General features: G+C 36.7%; 1 protein-coding gene across 1 annotated transcript; it reads left to right on the top strand.

The window, feature by feature from the left end:
* The first annotated feature begins 1269 nt into the window (after positions 1-1269).
* Aga (aspartylglucosaminidase) lies at positions 1270-10686 on the top strand. Its single transcript, XM_013025970.1, has 9 exons — positions 1270-1481; positions 3382-3535; positions 4079-4191; positions 5072-5184; positions 5400-5514; positions 6552-6627; positions 7816-7923; positions 8536-8669; positions 10195-10686. Exons 1-9 carry the CDS (start codon positions 1355-1357, stop codon positions 10293-10295), a joined length of 1041 nt encoding a protein of 346 aa, XP_012881424.1. The 5' UTR covers positions 1270-1354; the 3' UTR covers positions 10296-10686.
* The last annotated feature ends 7911 nt before the right edge of the window (positions 10687-18597 follow it).

Here is an 18597-nt window from a genome sequence, read left to right as displayed (position 1 = left end):
AATTCAAAGGACTATGTACACTTCCCTTCCTTTCTTGCATGGTTCCATGTACCTTTCCCATTTCACTTGATATTAGTTCTATATTCATTAAGCTATATACAAATACTGTGTTCCACCTCCAAACTCCCTTAGAAGGAACTTGTGTCAATTCCTTTTAATTACATGTAATTCTTTAACAGCATTGCCTGCCTTGGGATAATAATTGTAGACTATCTTATGGTGTTTAAATTATGTATTCAGTTTCCTAGCAATAAGAACCTTGAAGATTTTTGTGTAAGCCTCACAACTCCCATCTAGTTCATATTTTACAAGTCTGAATAGATTTATAGATGATCTTTAAAATTATTTGTTTTCCTTCAGCTACATGGGCAAACATTCCAGTCCCCAAAGGATTTACTGGTCCATGTTTGACTTAATTATCAAAACGTGCATCCTCTATCATGCATGTAATGTTACCATCCCTCCTTTTATTCGAGCATTTATTCATTATTTAATGGTGCCAGGCAGAAAAAGGAGGAGGAAGAGGAAGAAGAAGAAAAGTAAAAGAAGAATTGAGGTAGTCTTTCTTGCCTACAGGTGAGGAACACTTCAGTGGGCTATGGAAGAGGGTGCGTTTCTATTTTCCCAGATGCTCTTTCTTTCTTCCAGCTCAGGGCTTTCGGTTCAGAGGACGTCCTACAAAAAGCTGAGGTGAGAAAGCACAGGAACTGTGAGGAGAGCGCTTCTAACATGGACCTGGTCTTTGCAAGGTGCAATTCACCTCCACTCCCCAAAGACATTATAGAGCTCTGAGCAATTTTAGGGTGCTTATTTTCTTCCCCTTCTCCTTCTCCTTCTTCCTCTAGGCTTGGCACACTTCACAACCCCATCTTCTGGGGACACATGTGTAATATCTGAATAACCATCCCGAGCCATTGCATGAGGTTCCTGGGGCCCTGATAAGCTACACACTTCCATTCCAGTGTGAAGAGTCTACAATAATGACATAGCTTCACACTTATGTTCCAAGGGGAAGCTTAATCTACCTTTAAAATCAGGGAAAGCAGCAACCTGGTTGACTATTTGAAAAAAATAAAGTGAAACCAAAACAAAATCAGCGCGGCATTTAAGCAAAATCACCCACAGCCAGGAGAGAACTCCAGGCCAAGCAGAGCAACGACCCGTCCCTGCTCCAGGAGAAGGCCACGTCTCGCGAGACTTGAGGGAGCCCGCCTCCCCGCCCCATTACTGGCTAACGAGGTGGGCGTGGCTGGAGAGGGCGTGGCCTGGGGTCACGTGGTCCGCGGGCCCCGGGCTCAGGCCGGCGGGTGGGCGCCTGATCTCACAGCCTGCGACCTTGGTCGCGCTGGCAGCGATGGCGCGGAAGTCGAATTTGCCGCTGCTTCTCGTGCCGCTGCTGCTCGGCCCGGCCCTGGTGCGCGGCTCCAGCTCTCTCCCTCTGGTCCTCAACACTTGGCCTTTTAAGAATGCAACCCTAGCAGGTGCGGAGCGGCGGCCCCGGGGCTGGGTGGCGGCGCTGCCGAAGCGCGCAGGTCCGGGAGGGCCTGCTAGGCCGCCGGGCCCAGAGAAGACGTGGGGGCCGGGGGTGAGCTCCAGGCTCCCGGCAGGCCCAGCCTCCAGCCCTGCCTGCACGCTGGCGCCCTCTGCCAGTGATCTGCACCCTGTCCCCCCTCCGCCCCTCACACTGTTGAACTTTAACCTCTCACCCCGTGTGTTTGCCCACGCCACCTGCCTCGCCGACCTCCACTCCTAGGGCTCCTCTCTGGGTACTCCCAATAATGGGGTCTACGTTGCTGTCTTGGGTGATTTCCCCCTCATTTCTCAAGATGCCTTCTGTCTACCCTTTAACCTCTGTCTCCTGGGATCTGTCGTATTTAACTACTGGGACCCGGGTGTTTGGCGTCTGTTCGTTGTCGGTGTGATTGTTTTAAAGCTCCCTAAGTAATTCTCGTTGGCAGTCAGGGAGTTTTGCCGATCATTAAAGTATCACCTCTTCTAGGACGTATTCCCGGATTTACTGCTCTCATTTGACCAATCTGAGCTTAACTCATACCATCTTCAGTGCTTTGATATTGTCCCTTTCCTGCGTTTTACCATAGTATTCTGCCTGTTTTTTTTAATACTACTAGTACAGAACAATTTTCAGACCCTTCCACCCACGTCTGAGTCTGCTGATACGATATGGACTCTGAGCATAGAATTTACTCCAGAATTTTTATGTGATAGGCATATAATGCTTATATGATACATAACAGCGAAAGTGAGGAATCAAATTGTGAGAAAGTCCAAGCAATAATGAGACTAGAACAAAGCTCAGAAACCTGGGGAGTGCCTTGGAAGTTGCCTGTTTTGAAGCTGGAAACATCTTGTAGATAACCATATTGATATTAATGCTTACTGGCACCTGCCTTTGAAGAAATTGTCCATGAAGAAGACCTTCCCCACTCAGTATTGAGGGGACCACAGAACAGCATAGTGCTGCAAGAAAGGCCACCCTAGTACTTAACCTGGGGGGCTCTGTTTCCTCTTTTTTTAAGATGAAGATTGTAATTGCACAGTACTAACTCAAAAGATGTTATGAAAATTGTTCGAGTCCATATGAAGCCTGCATTGCAGTTGTTTACTTGCTGTTTACAGTTTCACTGAAACTTGGTGTGATAGGTGTTACCTGGCTGTAAGTATTAATTATACATATTTTGATAATCTAATGAGTGGTGCATGCCTGTAACCCCAGGAGGAAGATGAGCTCGAGGCCAGTGGCAAGCCTGGACTACACAGTGAGTTGCAAGCTAGTCTAGGCTACTTACATAGCAAAAACCGTGTCAGAGAAAACATGATAGTAATAATGATGGTGCAGATGTTCATGACTGTGATTTAATAGAGGCTTCAATTTAACTGCCTGATTATTTTCAGTTGTACTTTGTAAAGCAAAAGAGGATACTGGCTTCATTTCTTATATAGAAGACATCAATGAAAGTGAAAAAGCACTCACTTTATACCAGTCACCAGTCTTTGAGTTTTTCTTTTTTTTTTTTTTGATCATTGAGAAATCTCTTTTATTTTTGGCATGGAGTATTTATTTATTTTTTTTAATTTAATTTAATTTTATTTGTGAACATACTGTACAGAGGGGTTACAATTACATGGGCAGGATAATGCGTACATTTCTTACCAACCATTGAGTTTTTCATAGTAACTAGTGGTATAATTTAGTCTTTATCCCTAATTCCTTTGTAGCACTTTTGTGCCATTTGATTAATCTGTCATAACTTCAATTTGCGAATAAGAATATGAAAAAATAGAGGAGTCTGAGAATTTTCTTGGACTGTTGCATTTTGATATTGAAAAAAAATGTTCAACAGGAATTGTTGGGTTTGACAGCATGGCAGACATTACTGTCTGGAGGTTCTGCCCTGGATGCTGTTGAGAGCGGCTGTGCTGTGTGTGAGAGAGAGCAGTGCGATGGCTCTGTGGGCTTTGGAGGAAGTCCTGATGAACTTGGGGAGACTACACTGGATGCCTTGATCATGGATGGGTAAGAGCACCCTTCATACCTTTGTCTGCAGTTCATGTTGATCCATTTGTAGTTGTAGCCTTCTAAAAGTAAGGTGAAACAACGTGTGAGTTTTGTCACAGGTCAAGACTCCTAGCTGATTGTAGTTAACCTTCTTTCAGACAAAAGGGGTTTACCTTAAAAGTAAATACCCTAAAAGTGGAAATAGCTCAGGAAAGTGGTATTCTCCTCAGAATGGGGAGAACTCCTTTAAAAATGTGCCTCTGACCCTATAAACAGTCAGTTTCCTACCAGGTACAAATGCTATAAATTTCCTTGACCTGGAACTATAAGGCTTTCTATTTAGAATGAGCTAGAAGAAACTGAGCCACCTTAGTGCTGTTGTAATATATGGTCATTTTTTACTTTTTTTTAAAAATTTCATTATATACATGGTGTGTTTATCCTACAAAAGTTTATCCTACAAAACATTATTGTTAAGAAGCATGTAATAATTTTTTTTTATCCAAAATGATCCTCTGAAAATATCTTAGTAAATCTTACTGCTTTTTTTTTTTCTTTCAGCACTGTTATGAATGTAGGCGCAGTAGGAGATCTTAGACGAATTAAAAATGCAATTGGTGTGGCACGGAAAGTACTGGAACATACAACACACACACTTTTAGTGGGAGAGTCAGGTATTTTTTAACTAAAATTAATGCTTTCTTCTTTTGTTCATAGTGTTCACTGAAAAATAGGGCTTACTATTAAAAAAAAAAAAAGGAGAAAAGCAGACCTAAGCTCAAATTCTATCTATTTTACTTAATATAGGTAATATATATGCCTGTATAGGTTACTTCTAAGTCCTTCTCTGTCTTTTAGAGTGAATTTTTAAAAATACTCTGTTATCTGTAGATGAGTAATACTGCCACTGAATCGGGATTCCACATTTTCTGTCTGTATTACATTTTTATAAGTATAAGACCCAGAGAGCATTATTAACATTAACAAAACAGGACAGAAAGAAGTTTACTATAGCAGTGTCACTTATTTCCAAGCTATCTGCCAAAAATCATATAGTAGACTATAATCAAAAATCATTTTAATGATTTATTTATCTAGCAGCTCCAGTGGGCTTCTTTCCATTTGTTGAAAGTATATAATTGCAAAGCACCAAGCTAAAGGATATTACTCATTCATTGAATCCAGCTGTCCATTCAGTGTCTCAAACATTCTGTGCCCTGGGCCTTACATCATTGTTTGATCAGTAGGATTCTGGATTGGTGCAAAGTATACTTTTTCTTAGTAAAGTGTAAGGATGGAGACCGTAAGGTAAAGTAATCATAGAGACAGCCATAGTACAGCCCAGCTTTCTCAGCCATTCACTTGTAGGAAGGACATGTGGACATTGAAAATCCCGAAATCTATTCTCCTAAAACTTTTTGTGTCCAAAAATGTGTTTGGAAGTCTTCATGTATTCTGTAAGTCTATGGGTATACCATTTAAGAAGTAGCTGACCTAAAATGCCTGTATTACACGTGTTTTGTTTAAAAGACCGCCTTTCTTTTTAATCTCAAGCCACCATTTTTGCTGAAAGTATGGGATTTATCAATGAGGACTTATCTACCAGTGCTTCTGAAGCTCTTCATTCCAATTGGCTTGCTCGGAAGTGCCAACCAAATCACTGGAGAGTATGTATACATATTAGGTTTTCTTTTGTTTTATTTTTTAGGGGGGAGGTAAGAATATATATATCCATCAGTTTTCACATTTTCAATTAACTTAATCTAGAAGCTTTGAGATATTAGATCTCTTTGGGTTATCTTACTTTTATATAGTGATTAATAAATATTTGCTAATTTTTAAGCACATGTTTTTGTGAATAACACTTGAATCTTATTTACAGAATGTTGTTCCAGATCCTTCAAAACACTGTGGACCTTACAAACCACCTGGTATTTCAGTGCTGAATGAGCCCACCCATAAAGTAACAGGAGATCTTCATGGTCATGATACTATTGGTAATTCTTGCCTTTTATTAATTTTACAGGATTAACATATAGTTATCTTTATCATTATTCAAGTGCCAGAACTTGATTTTAATTATTTTAACTACCAGATTTTCTCTCTGTCTTCCTCACTCTTTCCCTCTTTTTTCACATATACACAAACATAGTCTTAATATACATAAAATTTATAGATTTCATACATACATTAATTATATCTGTATATGTATTTATATATGTACAATTGTACACATACATGCATATGCATACATGTAAATATATATAACAGTTGTTTAAATATGTATATACAGGTTGATAAATTATTCATACAAAAAACCCAGAATCCAATACATGAAGATTTTTAAATATTTAATATTTAGTGCTTTGATATTTCTAGCTTGTTTGCCATATTAGTTTTCAATAAGTTTTTTTTCCAAACTGTAATATTGACAGTCTATATTAGTTTATGTTGGTGATTATAACTGACCAATATGAAGAATGAAGATATGGGATGTCTATCAACTGACATTGTGCAGCCAAGTCATTAAAATTCAGAGATTGATACCACTCGTATAGATTTCAGCATTCTCAAATCTCCTCTTTTCTTCTACCTTAAATTAACGAGAGAGTGTCTTTAGATATTTCTTTAGTCAATTCAGGCTTTTAAAACACAATATCACAGACTTACAAACAACAGAAATTTATCCCTCACAGTTGTGGAAGCTGAGAAGTCTTGCTATCTAAGCACTGACAGACTGGTATGAGAACCCACTTTCTGGCGCACAGATGACACCTTCTTGCCAGGTCTCCTCTAGTAGAAGAGGGTGGCTAGCTGTCTTTGGTCTCTACTATAGAGGTACTAAGCCCACTCATGGGTTTTCCCATCACGCGTCACTTCCTAAAGGTCCATCTCCTAAATCCATTCATTGTTTTGTGTACACAAACTTTTGGACACATAAACATCTACACTGAAACAATCACTATGCTCAGTTATCTGGTTATATTTGCAGTAAACATTAGGCACTTACCTTTTTTTTTCTGTTTACTCCTAGGCATGGTTGTAATTCATAAATTGGGACAGACTGCTGCTGGTACATCTACAAATGGTATAAAATTCAAAATACATGGGTTAGTGTTTCCATTAGAACAGCTCTTTCAAATATATATTGAAAACCAAGTGATGTGTGTGAGGTGCTATGCAGGATGCAAAATGCAAAGCACACCTCTAGATGAGGAACATCAACACAGAAGAAAATATTTTAGTGCCCGCTAAGAACCAAAGGAAGAGTACCAGCCATTGCTTTGTAGTTCAAGGTATTGAGTTGTTAACAACCTCCAGGGAAGTGGTTCTAAGATGTGAGACATGAGTACACTGAAAGAGAAGGGAAACATACAGGCAACAGCACTAACAGATACAATTAATGCACATTTCAGATTTCAGACTTCTGCTGGCTGGAAAAGAAACTGTGGGTATGTACAGGAGGTACACATAGTATACATAATAAAAGATAAAGCTTCAAGAAGTTGAAGCAGAAGTCAAGAGGTTTTTAGGTCATCCTAAGGAGCTCTTGATTTTATTGTGAAGTAATAAAAAAAATGTCAAATAGGCTTATTACAAGAAGAAACATTACATAGGAAGCAGAAATAGATTATAGCAGAAATAGATTATAATTTCATCCAGAAATTAGATGAAAAAGAATGGTGATAGTAGAGTAGTAACTATAAATCTTGACATATAACAAGATGATAACATTTCTTTTTATTTTTAATTAATTTCTTTAAATTGGCATGTAACTATACTTATGGGATATGATACGATATTTTTCTGTCTGTATGAAATGCAGATACATATGTTTGAAATCAACCTACCTGTTTAGCTTATTGATTACTTCAAATTCTAGTTCTTTTGTGGTCAGAACAAGTAAAGTCTACTGTGTTAACAGTTTTAACTATACAATATATTCTTAATTGTCATATTTGTAATAAATATCTTGAATATGCTTCTCCTGTCTAACTGAAAATTTGTGTCTTTTGACCAATATCTCCCTAAGTACCTCATTAAGTACCTCTAGCATCTGGCCACTTCCTAGCATCTGGCCAATACCATTTTAATCTAGTTCTATATATTCCATTCTGTGACATTTGCACATCTAAGAAACAAATTGTTACATAATTTAGGTTTGGAAAAGATTTGTTCTTTGTGTTTTGGTGAAGTGGCTATGTGGAAATCCCCTATTTTGAAACAATGTTAACATGATTTATCAGTTTAAACTTGAGCTTTCTATCCTAAATTTTTCTATCCTAAATTCTTTACAGTCGTGTAGGAGATTCTCCAGTTCCTGGAGCCGGGGCCTACGCTGATGATACTGCAGGAGCAGCTGCTGCCACCGGGGATGGTGACATATTGCTACGTTTTCTACCAAGGTGTGACTTCTCACCTTCCTGGACTTTAGAGATATCAAGAAGAGACATTTTCCTTTAGGACAAAAAAATCAATAATCATATAATTTGAACTGTTATGCATAAGTACTTTTTAGAAATTGCATATGTAAACTTCAGTTAATAATCGTAATCCTGTGGAAGACAGTTTACCTTCACAGACGAAAATATTTATGATCTATTTAAATAATTCATATAAAGCTACTGAGTAATTGATAAATATATATGATTAATTCCTATAACTGCATATTTGATCCTGTAAAGTATTTTCTCCATGTATTGTATCTCCATTTCTCATACAAATGTAGTTTTTAATCCTCTGTAACTACCAGCTATGATTACTTAGTAATACCTATTCAGCCAAAGACAAAAATGATAGTCTTTATCTGAAGTTAATGGTGGATTAGTTGAACACATGACATTGTAGCAAAGTTTACATGCCTTGATTTATGACTTGAGGAGCTGTTACTGTCTTCTATTCATGTATATCTTTGGGGCAAATGGAACAGTTTTGAGTTTTTAAATTTCTAATTTCATGTAACACACTTTGTAGTATTTATTCTCTGATACTAAAGGCTTTACTTTTGTTTAATTCAGTTACCAAGCTGTAGAATACATGAGAAATGGAGAGGAGCCAACTGTAGCTTGCCAAAAAGTGATTTCAAGAATTCAGAAGTATTATCCAAACTTCTTTGGGGCTGTTATATGTGCCAATGTGATTGGAAGTTATGGTAAGCTATATTTGTATTTTGTATTTCCTTGAATTTCTAAATTGTTATAAATCATACAATCTTAAACAATTGACATATATTACGTTATACTAAGTAGGAAAGGGGACTAGCCTGAGTAGGCTGTGGTCTTTCAAAAGCTATAAAGTGATAAAAATAATTTTACCCAAAAGGCTTTGTAGTTGACTATTAGTAGATCATAAGATCTCGTCTTTAGCTATTAGTTCTTATCTGTCACAACTGTCTTAAAGGAGGTTTAGCTAATGCTCTATTATATGTTGATGGGCTAATGTAGTCAAATGCTTTTACTAATTAGGAATAGTAGTACATGGAGATAAAAATCTCCTCTACCTCTTTTCTGTTCAATAGTTAAATATTTCAGCCATTCAAATCTTTCTGGTGTTCCTAAGAACAAAAATGTATTATTAGTAAACTGAATAAGTTAGCAGACTTATTTTTGCTCTGTATTTGAGGCATGTCGTTTGCTTCATTTACTTTCCATATGAGCCTATCACAATTTCAAAGCACTTTAAGATTAACCACTGCTGATTCTCATTAGTGAGATTTCAGATAGGGAAGATATACGGCTTACTGATCAATATGACTTATTAGGTTAGACTGCTTATTATTATTCTTTGATCTTTTACTTCCCACACTTCTGTATTTGAGAAACTTGTTTCAGGAATTCCTTATTCTTTTTAAAGTACTAAGATACAAAAGTCAATGGAACTTATGGGGAGGGAAGGCTTAATGTATAAAATAAGTCAGCTTCATTGATTCTCTCTTAAGAAATAAACCATAGAAGTCTCAAGTTAGATTTAACAGGATGGAAATGCGAATTATATAATTGTAAATGAATTTAAAGTTGATTGGTCCCTTATATTTGAAATAATACCAATAGAAAGAAATGGGACTACCTACCCCCATTGTTTGAAAAGTAAATGAACTAGATCTACAGGAAACATCTTGACAACCCTTTTTCTCTCTTCCTCCTTCCTGTTCTCCCTCTCTCTCACTCCCTCCTCCCTCTCTTCTCTGTCTTTTCTTTTTCTCTATCTCTTTCTCCCTCTCTCTTTCTCTGCCTCTCTGAAAGCAAAGTAATAGGAACTAATAGGAAGTAGTTATACAAGGAAGAGTTTTAGGGTGAATGAAAGAATGCTCTGGTGGCTAGACAGAGTTTTGAGATTTGCCTTAATATTTTCAAAGGAAAATGAAAGCAGACTAAAATAAAATAAGTAAAGGCATTCTTATAAATCCAAAAATGAGCCAGTTTTCTTATATCTAGAGAACTTACGTAACTACTTCTTCTTTCTTGTCTTAGACTATTAACTACACAGTACTAGGCCTCCCTAATATGCTTCTATGTGACTTACTTGGACATAGGTAAAGAATATCTAGTATCCAGGCAAATAACAATGTGTGTATTGATTGTGTGTATTGTATATGTATATATGTGATTGTATATGAATATATATATATATATATATTTAGATAAAACCACACAACTTTGTCACTTTGTCTTTCCAAGGTGCTGCCTGCAATAGACTTCCAAAATTTACTCATTTTACGTTCATGGTTTATAATTCTCTAAAAAATCATCCAACTGTGGAAAAAGTAGACTGCATCTAATCCATTTTTTTCTATCAATACCTGCACTTAAAGAAGAAAGCAACAATGGCTGTAAAACATACTCACTGTCATGTATTTAAAAATCTTGTGTAAAACAAGCACAAAAATAAATTATGCTCAAATGGTACTTTCTATATTTGAAATTTTTATTATCTTTTAAGTTTTACATGCCCCTAAAAATGAATATATCTGTATATCTGTGCTGTGTAAATTTAAATTTTAAGTTTCATTTAAATATCTGATAAATGTTTCAAGAAATTTCTATTTTGGGAAATTGTCTGTATTTGAGTACCTAAAATAATTAGAGTTTACAAGCTTTTTAAGTCCAGAGAAAATGCAACACAGAGTATCAGCATATTAGTCCTGATTAAATTTCAGCATGTTACACTGATATGTCTCTTATCACTGATTATTAGGTTTTCTTCTTGTTCCCTAATAGCTCAGAGCAGAAAGAATACCATTAATATAGATGCTTTTTATCTTGTATGTATTGAAAACTCTGAGCAATCTACTGATGAGCTATGATGTAAATTTTCTTTGTTTTCTCTCTGGTGGGGTTCTCCATATGTGAAGGTTTTTAAGACACAAAAATCTTTGGTCTTTTGGCCACTAATATTCAGTACTCATCCTTTGTTTCAAATTTATTTGAGTAACTTCATTTGTATTGTAGTTTTACCCTCTTGTGCAGAGACTGGGATTGCGATTAGAAAGTCAAAAGTCTTGTCTAGCTTGGAATTATTTTCTTATCTTCTGAATTATCTGACTCTGACCAGCAAATATAAGAAAGTATGTCTCATTTCTCAGCATCATCTTTTACTTCAAAATAATGTGTTTTGTTTTGTTTTTTAACTCAGAGTCATCAGTAAAGCTAAATGTACAATATTGCCTTCACACATTAGTACTCTTCTGTATTTCTTCCTCCTTGATGTCTACTGATATTTGTAGTTTAGAATAGAGAGCTATAGTTTTGGTTGTGATGAAGGTCCACGTTACACACATGCACCCATGGTTCAGTATTGTCTGTGGAGCCTCTAAAATGCCCTGTGTTCAGTCCCATGAAATCAGATTCCCACAAATTGTGACTCTCAAAACAAACACACATAGTTTGGGGTTCTTTGTCTTGTTACACTTTTTGGCAGTACTGAAGACTGAACTTTGGTCCTTGCAATTGATGAGCTGGTGTTCTATAACTTGAGCCATATCTCTGGCCAGCCCTTTTTGCTTTCATTATTTTTTTCTTTTTTTATTTTAATTTTTACTGCCAAGGTGATGTATAGAGGGGTTGCAGTTACATATGTAAGGTAGTGAGTACATTTCTAGTTGGACTTGTTACCACATCCCTCATTTTTCTTCCACTTTCCCTCCTCGCTAATCCCTACCTACCAAGTTGTAAGTTCATTTCCAACATAATGTCTTGTGAGTGTGGATGTTGCATTGGTTTGCCCTTTGTCCTTTTCCTCACGATTTTCTTGTTCACCTTCCCAAATTCAGATAAACATATGTAAAATACCCAAGGTACCAGAATCAAATACAGTGACAAAGAGGGAAGAACATACAAAAGAAAAAAGAAATCACATAGTTCATTAAAAACAACAACAAAGAAAAACCATCTTTTAGAGTTCATTTCACTTAGCATTATCTTATAGTCATGTGCACATAGCTTTTGTGCTATTCTGATCATCTGCTAGGACTATCCTAAACATATACTAATTATTACAAATGAGGGAAAACATGGGATCTATGTTTATTTGAGTCTGGCTTACTTAATATGATTTTTCAAGTCTTTCTATTATCTTACAAATGGGTGATGTGATTCTTTCTGATGGAAGCACCAAATTTCATTGTGTATAAATTCTACATTTTTTAATCCATTTATCTATTAGGGATATCTGTCTGGATTGGTTCCATAGTTTAGCTTGGTCCTTGCAATTGATGAGCTGGTGTTCTATAACTTGAGCCATATCTCTGGCCAGCCCTTTTTGCTTTCATTATTTTTTTCTTTTTTTATTTTAATTTTTACTGCCAAGGTGATGTATAGAGGGGTTGCAGTTACATATGTAAGGTAGTGAGTACATTTCTAGTTGGACTTGTTACCACATCCCTCATTTTTCTTCCACTTTCCCTCCTCGCTAATCCCTACCTACCAAGTAAATAATGCTGCAGTAATTCAAATGGTCTCTTTCTACCTGGACCAGCCTGGTCTTTCAAACTCCTGTTTGTGTTCCCTGTAGGTTTTTGTTGGTTTAGATAGAGTCTTAAGAAACTTTTTGCCCAGGCTAACTTTGAATCACAATTCTGATTTCAGCCAACAATATAGTTAGGATTACAGGCATGGCATGACCCACTGTACGCTGCAATTCCCATACATTTTAAAAAGGATTTTCTCTTTAACTTACATCCTTTGTGATGGAAATAATAATGTTCCTCTATGTCTAAAGGAGAAAGACAGATGAAATGAAACGAAAGCCAGGTATGTTGGCATATAACTGCAATCTCAGTACTCAGAGGGCAAAGAGGACAAGTTTGAAGCCAGCCTGAGCCACATAATGAAACACACAAAAAGGGGAGGGGGAGGATGGGAAGAGAGGGAGGAGAAGGAATAAAAAGGGTGGAGAGAGGAAGGAATGAAGGAAGGAAAGGATTAGCTTTGGAAACAATTTTAAGTAAGTTTGAATATAATATTTTAAATGTGGTTTAAATACCGCATGTATTATCATTTCATTTTCAAAAATTACTTTGTTCTTGTTGATGATACATAGAAAGGGAACTGATGTCCCAGATATTTTTTATATCTGTGTTCTTTGCAGTTGTAGAGAAGACACAGGGAACTAGTGAAATAGAGCACAGTTAGTAAAGGAATTAAAAACCAATCACAAATAAAATGAACTTTCAAATGGTTCAGTTAGACTTGGAGAAAGCAAGATAGCAATTTGAGAAGAGAACTGCAGCAAATTTAATCAAGTTCCAGTATTTCGTGGCAGATTGTAACAGGTTTGCTCCACATATATCCTGAGTGTTTTCTAGTTATAAATTGCATTGCTGTTATATAGCATAGGATGAAGATAAGAGAAAGTTAGGGGCTTAAACCCTTTGCCTTCTTATTCCCTTTGAACCTATAAAAATGTTCTATTATTTCATTTCTCTCCCTTCCCCTTTCTACAATATACTCAGAATAGAAAAGCCTTTCAGCTCATGTTTTCATCTCATATATTACTAGTGCAAGAATTTGATGGACTTAAATTTGAGCAGTATCTTAGACCATATTAATAACCAAATTTTAAAAAAAAGGAAATGAATAGGAAATTAGCCAAAGTTAACTATTACTAGGTTAGAAAATTGTAGATGACTTTTCTTAATACGTCTATGTTTTTAAGATGCATCAATATATACATTCAACATGATTTCAACTGGATACTAAAAACAAAACTTGAAATGCCAACTCCATCAGTGGCTTCCAGAGGCTAGTAGGGAAAAAAGGAAGAGTAGAAGCTATTGTCTATGATACTGCAACTCTGGATGCATGTTACTATCTCTCAAAATTTACAGAAGGCACAACACCAAGGGTCAATCCTACTATGAACTGATACATTGGTGCAGGTGTATTGATTGTAATAAAAGTACCGCTCTAGGACATTGATAGTGGAGGAGAATACTAAACTTGAGGGAAGGGTAGAGGGTAGAGAGAAAATCTCTATGCCTTCCTCTGAATTTTTTTGTGAGCCTGAAAGTGCACTACAAAAAAAAAAATGTAATTAAGACCATTAAAAAGGGGAAAGGCATCTCGTACATCTTAAAATGGGAGAAAAGAGCTCAAGTATTAAAGCCCTTATGCCTGAGTATGTGCTAAAGTGTTAAATAGTAGGAGACTCGTTCATTGTGTACTTAGCACTTTTACATGCATTATCTCATTTAGTTCTCCCCCAAACAAATAAGGAACGCAGTATCTTCATTCTAGATATTTAGTAACTACATTTAGTAATTATGTTCACTTCAGGCACACTTGATGCTGACATTTGCTAAGATTATCTTTTTTTAATGTTTTTTATTGTGAAAATACTGTACAGAGGGGTTACAATTACATGAGCAAGGTAATGAGTACATTTCTTATCAAGCATTGTTGCCTCCTCCTTTGTTTCCCCTTCCCATCCCTTCCCATCCCTGCCCCCATCCCACCAACGTTGTAAAGTTCTTTTTTCGACACGTGTTATACATCTCATTGTTGCAATGGGTCCACCTGTATCCCTATTTAAATGATTTGTTTTTTCCCTTCCCCTCCACAAATTATACCAACAACAAATACAGTGAAAACGGGTTATACCATGGGGGAGGGACATACAAAGCAACAAAAAAAAAAACAAAAAACATCTAATAAATACGTTAGAAACAATAGCAAGAAAGAAAAATCCACTGTGTCCTTATCTTGGGGTTCATTTCGCCTAACACCATCTTATCTGACCTTTTCTGCTTGTCTCAGCCATATATTAGTTATTGCAAATAAGGGAAACAATGGGACCTATGTTTCTTTGGTTCTGGCTTACTTCGCTTAATGTGATTTTTTTTCCAAGTCTTTCCATTTCCTAACAAATGGGGCAATGTCATTCTTTCTGATGGAGGCATAGAATTCCACTGTGTATTTTTACCACATTTTCTTGATCCATTCATCTACTGAGGAGCATCTGGGTTGGTTCCATATCTTAGCTATGGTAAATAGTGCTGCAATAAACAGAGTTGTGCTGGTAGCTTTAGTATGATCTTATTTGTGATCATTTGGGTAAATGCCCAAAAGTGGGATTGCTGGGTCATAGGGGGGCTCTATGTGGAGTCTTGAGGAATCTCCATCGTTTCAAGAATGATACTGTAGCAGAAGCTATAGTGATGTGTCCCTTTGCAGCAAGTGTCTGGTTTGTTTGTAGACCCCCCTGTAAAAGAGCTACCTAAGAGTAATGCAAACTTAATGTGTTCAGTATCCACCTAGTAGAAACCTAGTCACAAAGTCCATGTTGCCTGTTGCACCCATAATAAAGTTTTGATTCTGACTCAAAGTATCACATCTTCAGACAAACTCTGTGGTGTGGCAGCCTAATGTGTTCTCCCAGTGGGGTACTTAATTTTGACTCTCATCTTGATTGGATTGAGAAACACTTTGGAGATTAGTAAAACACATCTTTTGTGTCTCACAGGACAGTTTCAGAGAGGTTTAACTAAGGGGAAAAGACCTTTATTGAGTGTAGGCAGGACTGTCCCACAGCTGGGACCCAGATGAAATTAAAAGGGGAAAAGGATCAAATCTACAAGATAGAAGTACACTGTCTCCTGACTCACACGAGGCGAACACCCTCCTTCCCTACATGCGGCCATGAGACTCTGATTTGATTCACTTCTAAAGCAATAGAGATAGCTGACCACTGACTGAAACCATGAGTCAAATCAATGACTTCTTTAAGTTCTCTCCAGTATTTCCATCACAGATACAGAAAAGTAACAGCAGGCAACCAAAGTAAAAATCACACACTCTCCATAGTTCTTCATGCTGTAGATATTAAGAAGAGCATGACTTTTTGCTATCTTTGCTTACTCTCTCAAATATACGTGTGATATATAACAGCTATGTATGATATTTTATATATTTGGTTGTTAATTTGAAATAGAATTTACATATTTGAGGTAAAACAATGCAGACCTGCTACTAAGTCAAAGAAAAAAATGAAAATTATTCTTTTACAAGTTAAAAACCTAAAGAACAGTTTAACCAAGCTCAAGGAGTCTTCTGAGATTTTCTTATAAATGATTCCAACACAAACTTTTAAAATTAGGATAAAATTAGAATTACAATAAAATGTCAACAAAATTTTTTTATTGTGAAAATATCATACAGAGGGGTTACAATTACATGGGCAAGATAATGAGTACATTTCTTATCAAGCATTGTTGACTCCTCCTTTGTTTCCCCTTCCCATCCCTTCCCATCTCCACCCCTTTACTACCGCCCATCCTCTCTACACCCCCATCACCCTCATACTCTCCCACCGTCCCTCCCCACCCAGGCCAAAGATGTATAGTTCATTTTCAACATAACATCTTGTACATCTCATTGATGCAATGGGTCCACCTGTATCCCTATTTAAACAATTTGTTTTTTCCCTTCCCCTCCACAAATTATACCAAAAGCAAATACAGGGAAAACAGGGGTTACACCGTGGAGGAGGAACATACAAAGCAACGAAGAAATATAAATATGTTAGACACAATATCAAGAAAGAAAAGAACATTTGAGTCCTTAACTTGGGGTTCATTCGCTTAACATCAACTTATCTGACCATTTCTGCTTGTCTCCGACATATACTAGTTATTGCAAATAAGGAAAACCATGGGACCTATGTTTCTTTGGTTCTGGCTTACTTCACTATTTAATATAATTTTTTCCAAGTCTTTCCATTTCCTAACAAATGGGGCAATGTCATTCTTTCTGATGGAGACATAGAATTCCATTGTGTATATAGACCACATTTTCTTGATCCATTCATCTAATGAGGGGCATCTGAGTTGGTTCCATATCTTAGCTTTGGTAAATAATGCTGCAATAAACTTTAGCTTTAGTATGGTCTTGTTTGTGATCATTCAGGTAAATGCCCAAAAGTGGAATTGCTGGGTCATAGGGGAGCTCTGTATGGAGTCTTTTGAGGAACCTCCATACTGCTTTCCAAAGTAGTTGAACTATTTTACACTCCCACCAAAAATGCAGTAGGGTTCCCTTCTGTCCACATCCCCTCCAGCATCGGTTATTAGAGTTCTTGATTATAGCCATTCTAACTGGGGTGTGGTGGTATCTCAATGTTGTTTTGATTTGCATTTCTTCTATGGCTAGGGAGGTTGAGTATTTTTGCATGTGTCTATTGGCCATCCTTCTTTCCTCTTTGATAAGGGAGCTAAAAAAAAATAGAATGGAAGAAAGACAGTGCTTCAGTAAATGGTGCTGGCAAAATTGGTTAATCACTTGTAGAAAACTAAAGCTAGATCCTTATATATCACCCTGTACCAGAATCAACTCCAAATGGATCAAAGACCTCGGAGTCAAAGCAGACACTCTGAAAACATTACAGGATGGAATAGGAGAAACCATAGGTCTCCTTGGCACAGGCAGAAATTTTCTTAAAAGAGACTCAGAAACACAACAAACCAAAGAAAGGTTGGACAAATGGGATTGCATGAAATTGCAGAGCTTCTGCATGGCAAAGGACATAGCTAGCAAGATCAATAGAAAGCCCACAGATTGGAAGATCTTCACTAGTCATACAATGGACAAAGGTCTCATCTAAAGTATACCTGGAAATCAAAAACTTAAATGCCCCAACAACAAATCTTCAAGAACAACTGCCTGATAAATAAGTGGGCTAAGAGAAATGTCTCTCAAGATATTTCTTATCTAAGAATATCTAGAAAAAGAAAAAAAAAGCTATCAGCGCAACTATGTTTATTGCAGCATTATTCACCATAGCTAAAATATTGAACCAATCCAGATGCCCCTCAGTAGATGAATGGATCAATAAAATGTGATATATATATATATTCATATGTAAACATACATATATATATACATACATACAATGGAATTTTATGCTTCCATTCGAACAAATGACACCACCCCATTTGTTAGGAAATGGAAAGACTTGGAAAAATCATATTAAGTGTAGTAAGGCAGACCCAAAGAAATATGGTCCCATGGTTTGCCTTATTTGCAATAATTAGTATTAAGTCCAGGATAATTTCATCAGATGAGCAGAAAAGCTCAAAAGCTATGTACATATGACCATATAAGAGGATGCTAAATGAAATTAACCCTGAGGTATAGACAGAAGAGGTCTTTCTTTGTTGGTGTTTTTAATGTACTATGTGACTTTTTTTTGTTTCCTTTGTATGTTCTTCTCTCTATGGTATATCCCCTGTTGTCACTGTACTTGATTTTGGTACCCTGCATCTTGTATATACATTTGTCTAAGTTGGGGAAGGGAAGGGGAATAACGAAAGAAGGACACAGGATGACTCATTTCAACAATGATACCCATAAGAGACTATACTAGGAATGAACTTTACAACTTTTGGGGGAAAGGAGTGAGGGAGGTGGGGGAGGGAAGGGATAGTGGAGAACAAGGGAGGGGGTAACAATGCTGCACAAGAAATGTACTCATTGCCATAGTCATGTAACGGTAACCCCTCCATACAGCATCTTTACAATAAAATAAAATTTAAAAAAGAATATCTAAAACCCCTAATGTTAACTTCATTTCCTTGAATGATGTATTCA

This window comes from Dipodomys ordii, unplaced genomic scaffold (genome assembly GCF_000151885.1).
Source record: "Dipodomys ordii isolate 6190 unplaced genomic scaffold, Dord_2.0 Scaffold4, whole genome shotgun sequence".
NCBI lineage: Eukaryota > Metazoa > Chordata > Mammalia > Rodentia > Heteromyidae > Dipodomys > Dipodomys ordii.
This window is presented reverse-complemented; position numbering and strand designations above follow the sequence as displayed.

Bases quoted from the DNA above. Each gene is read 5' to 3' on its own strand.
- Aga (XM_013025970.1), top strand. From the start codon at position 1,355: ATGGCGCGGAAGTCGAATTTGCCGCTGCTTCTCGTGCCGCTGCTGCTC. The intron at 3,536-4,078 runs GTAAGAGCACCC...TTTTTCTTTCAG, and splicing joins GATGCCTTGATCATGGATGG to CACTGTTATGAATGTAGGCG. The intron at 5,185-5,399 runs GTATGTATACAT...TCTTATTTACAG, and splicing joins GCCAACCAAATCACTGGAGA to AATGTTGTTCCAGATCCTTC.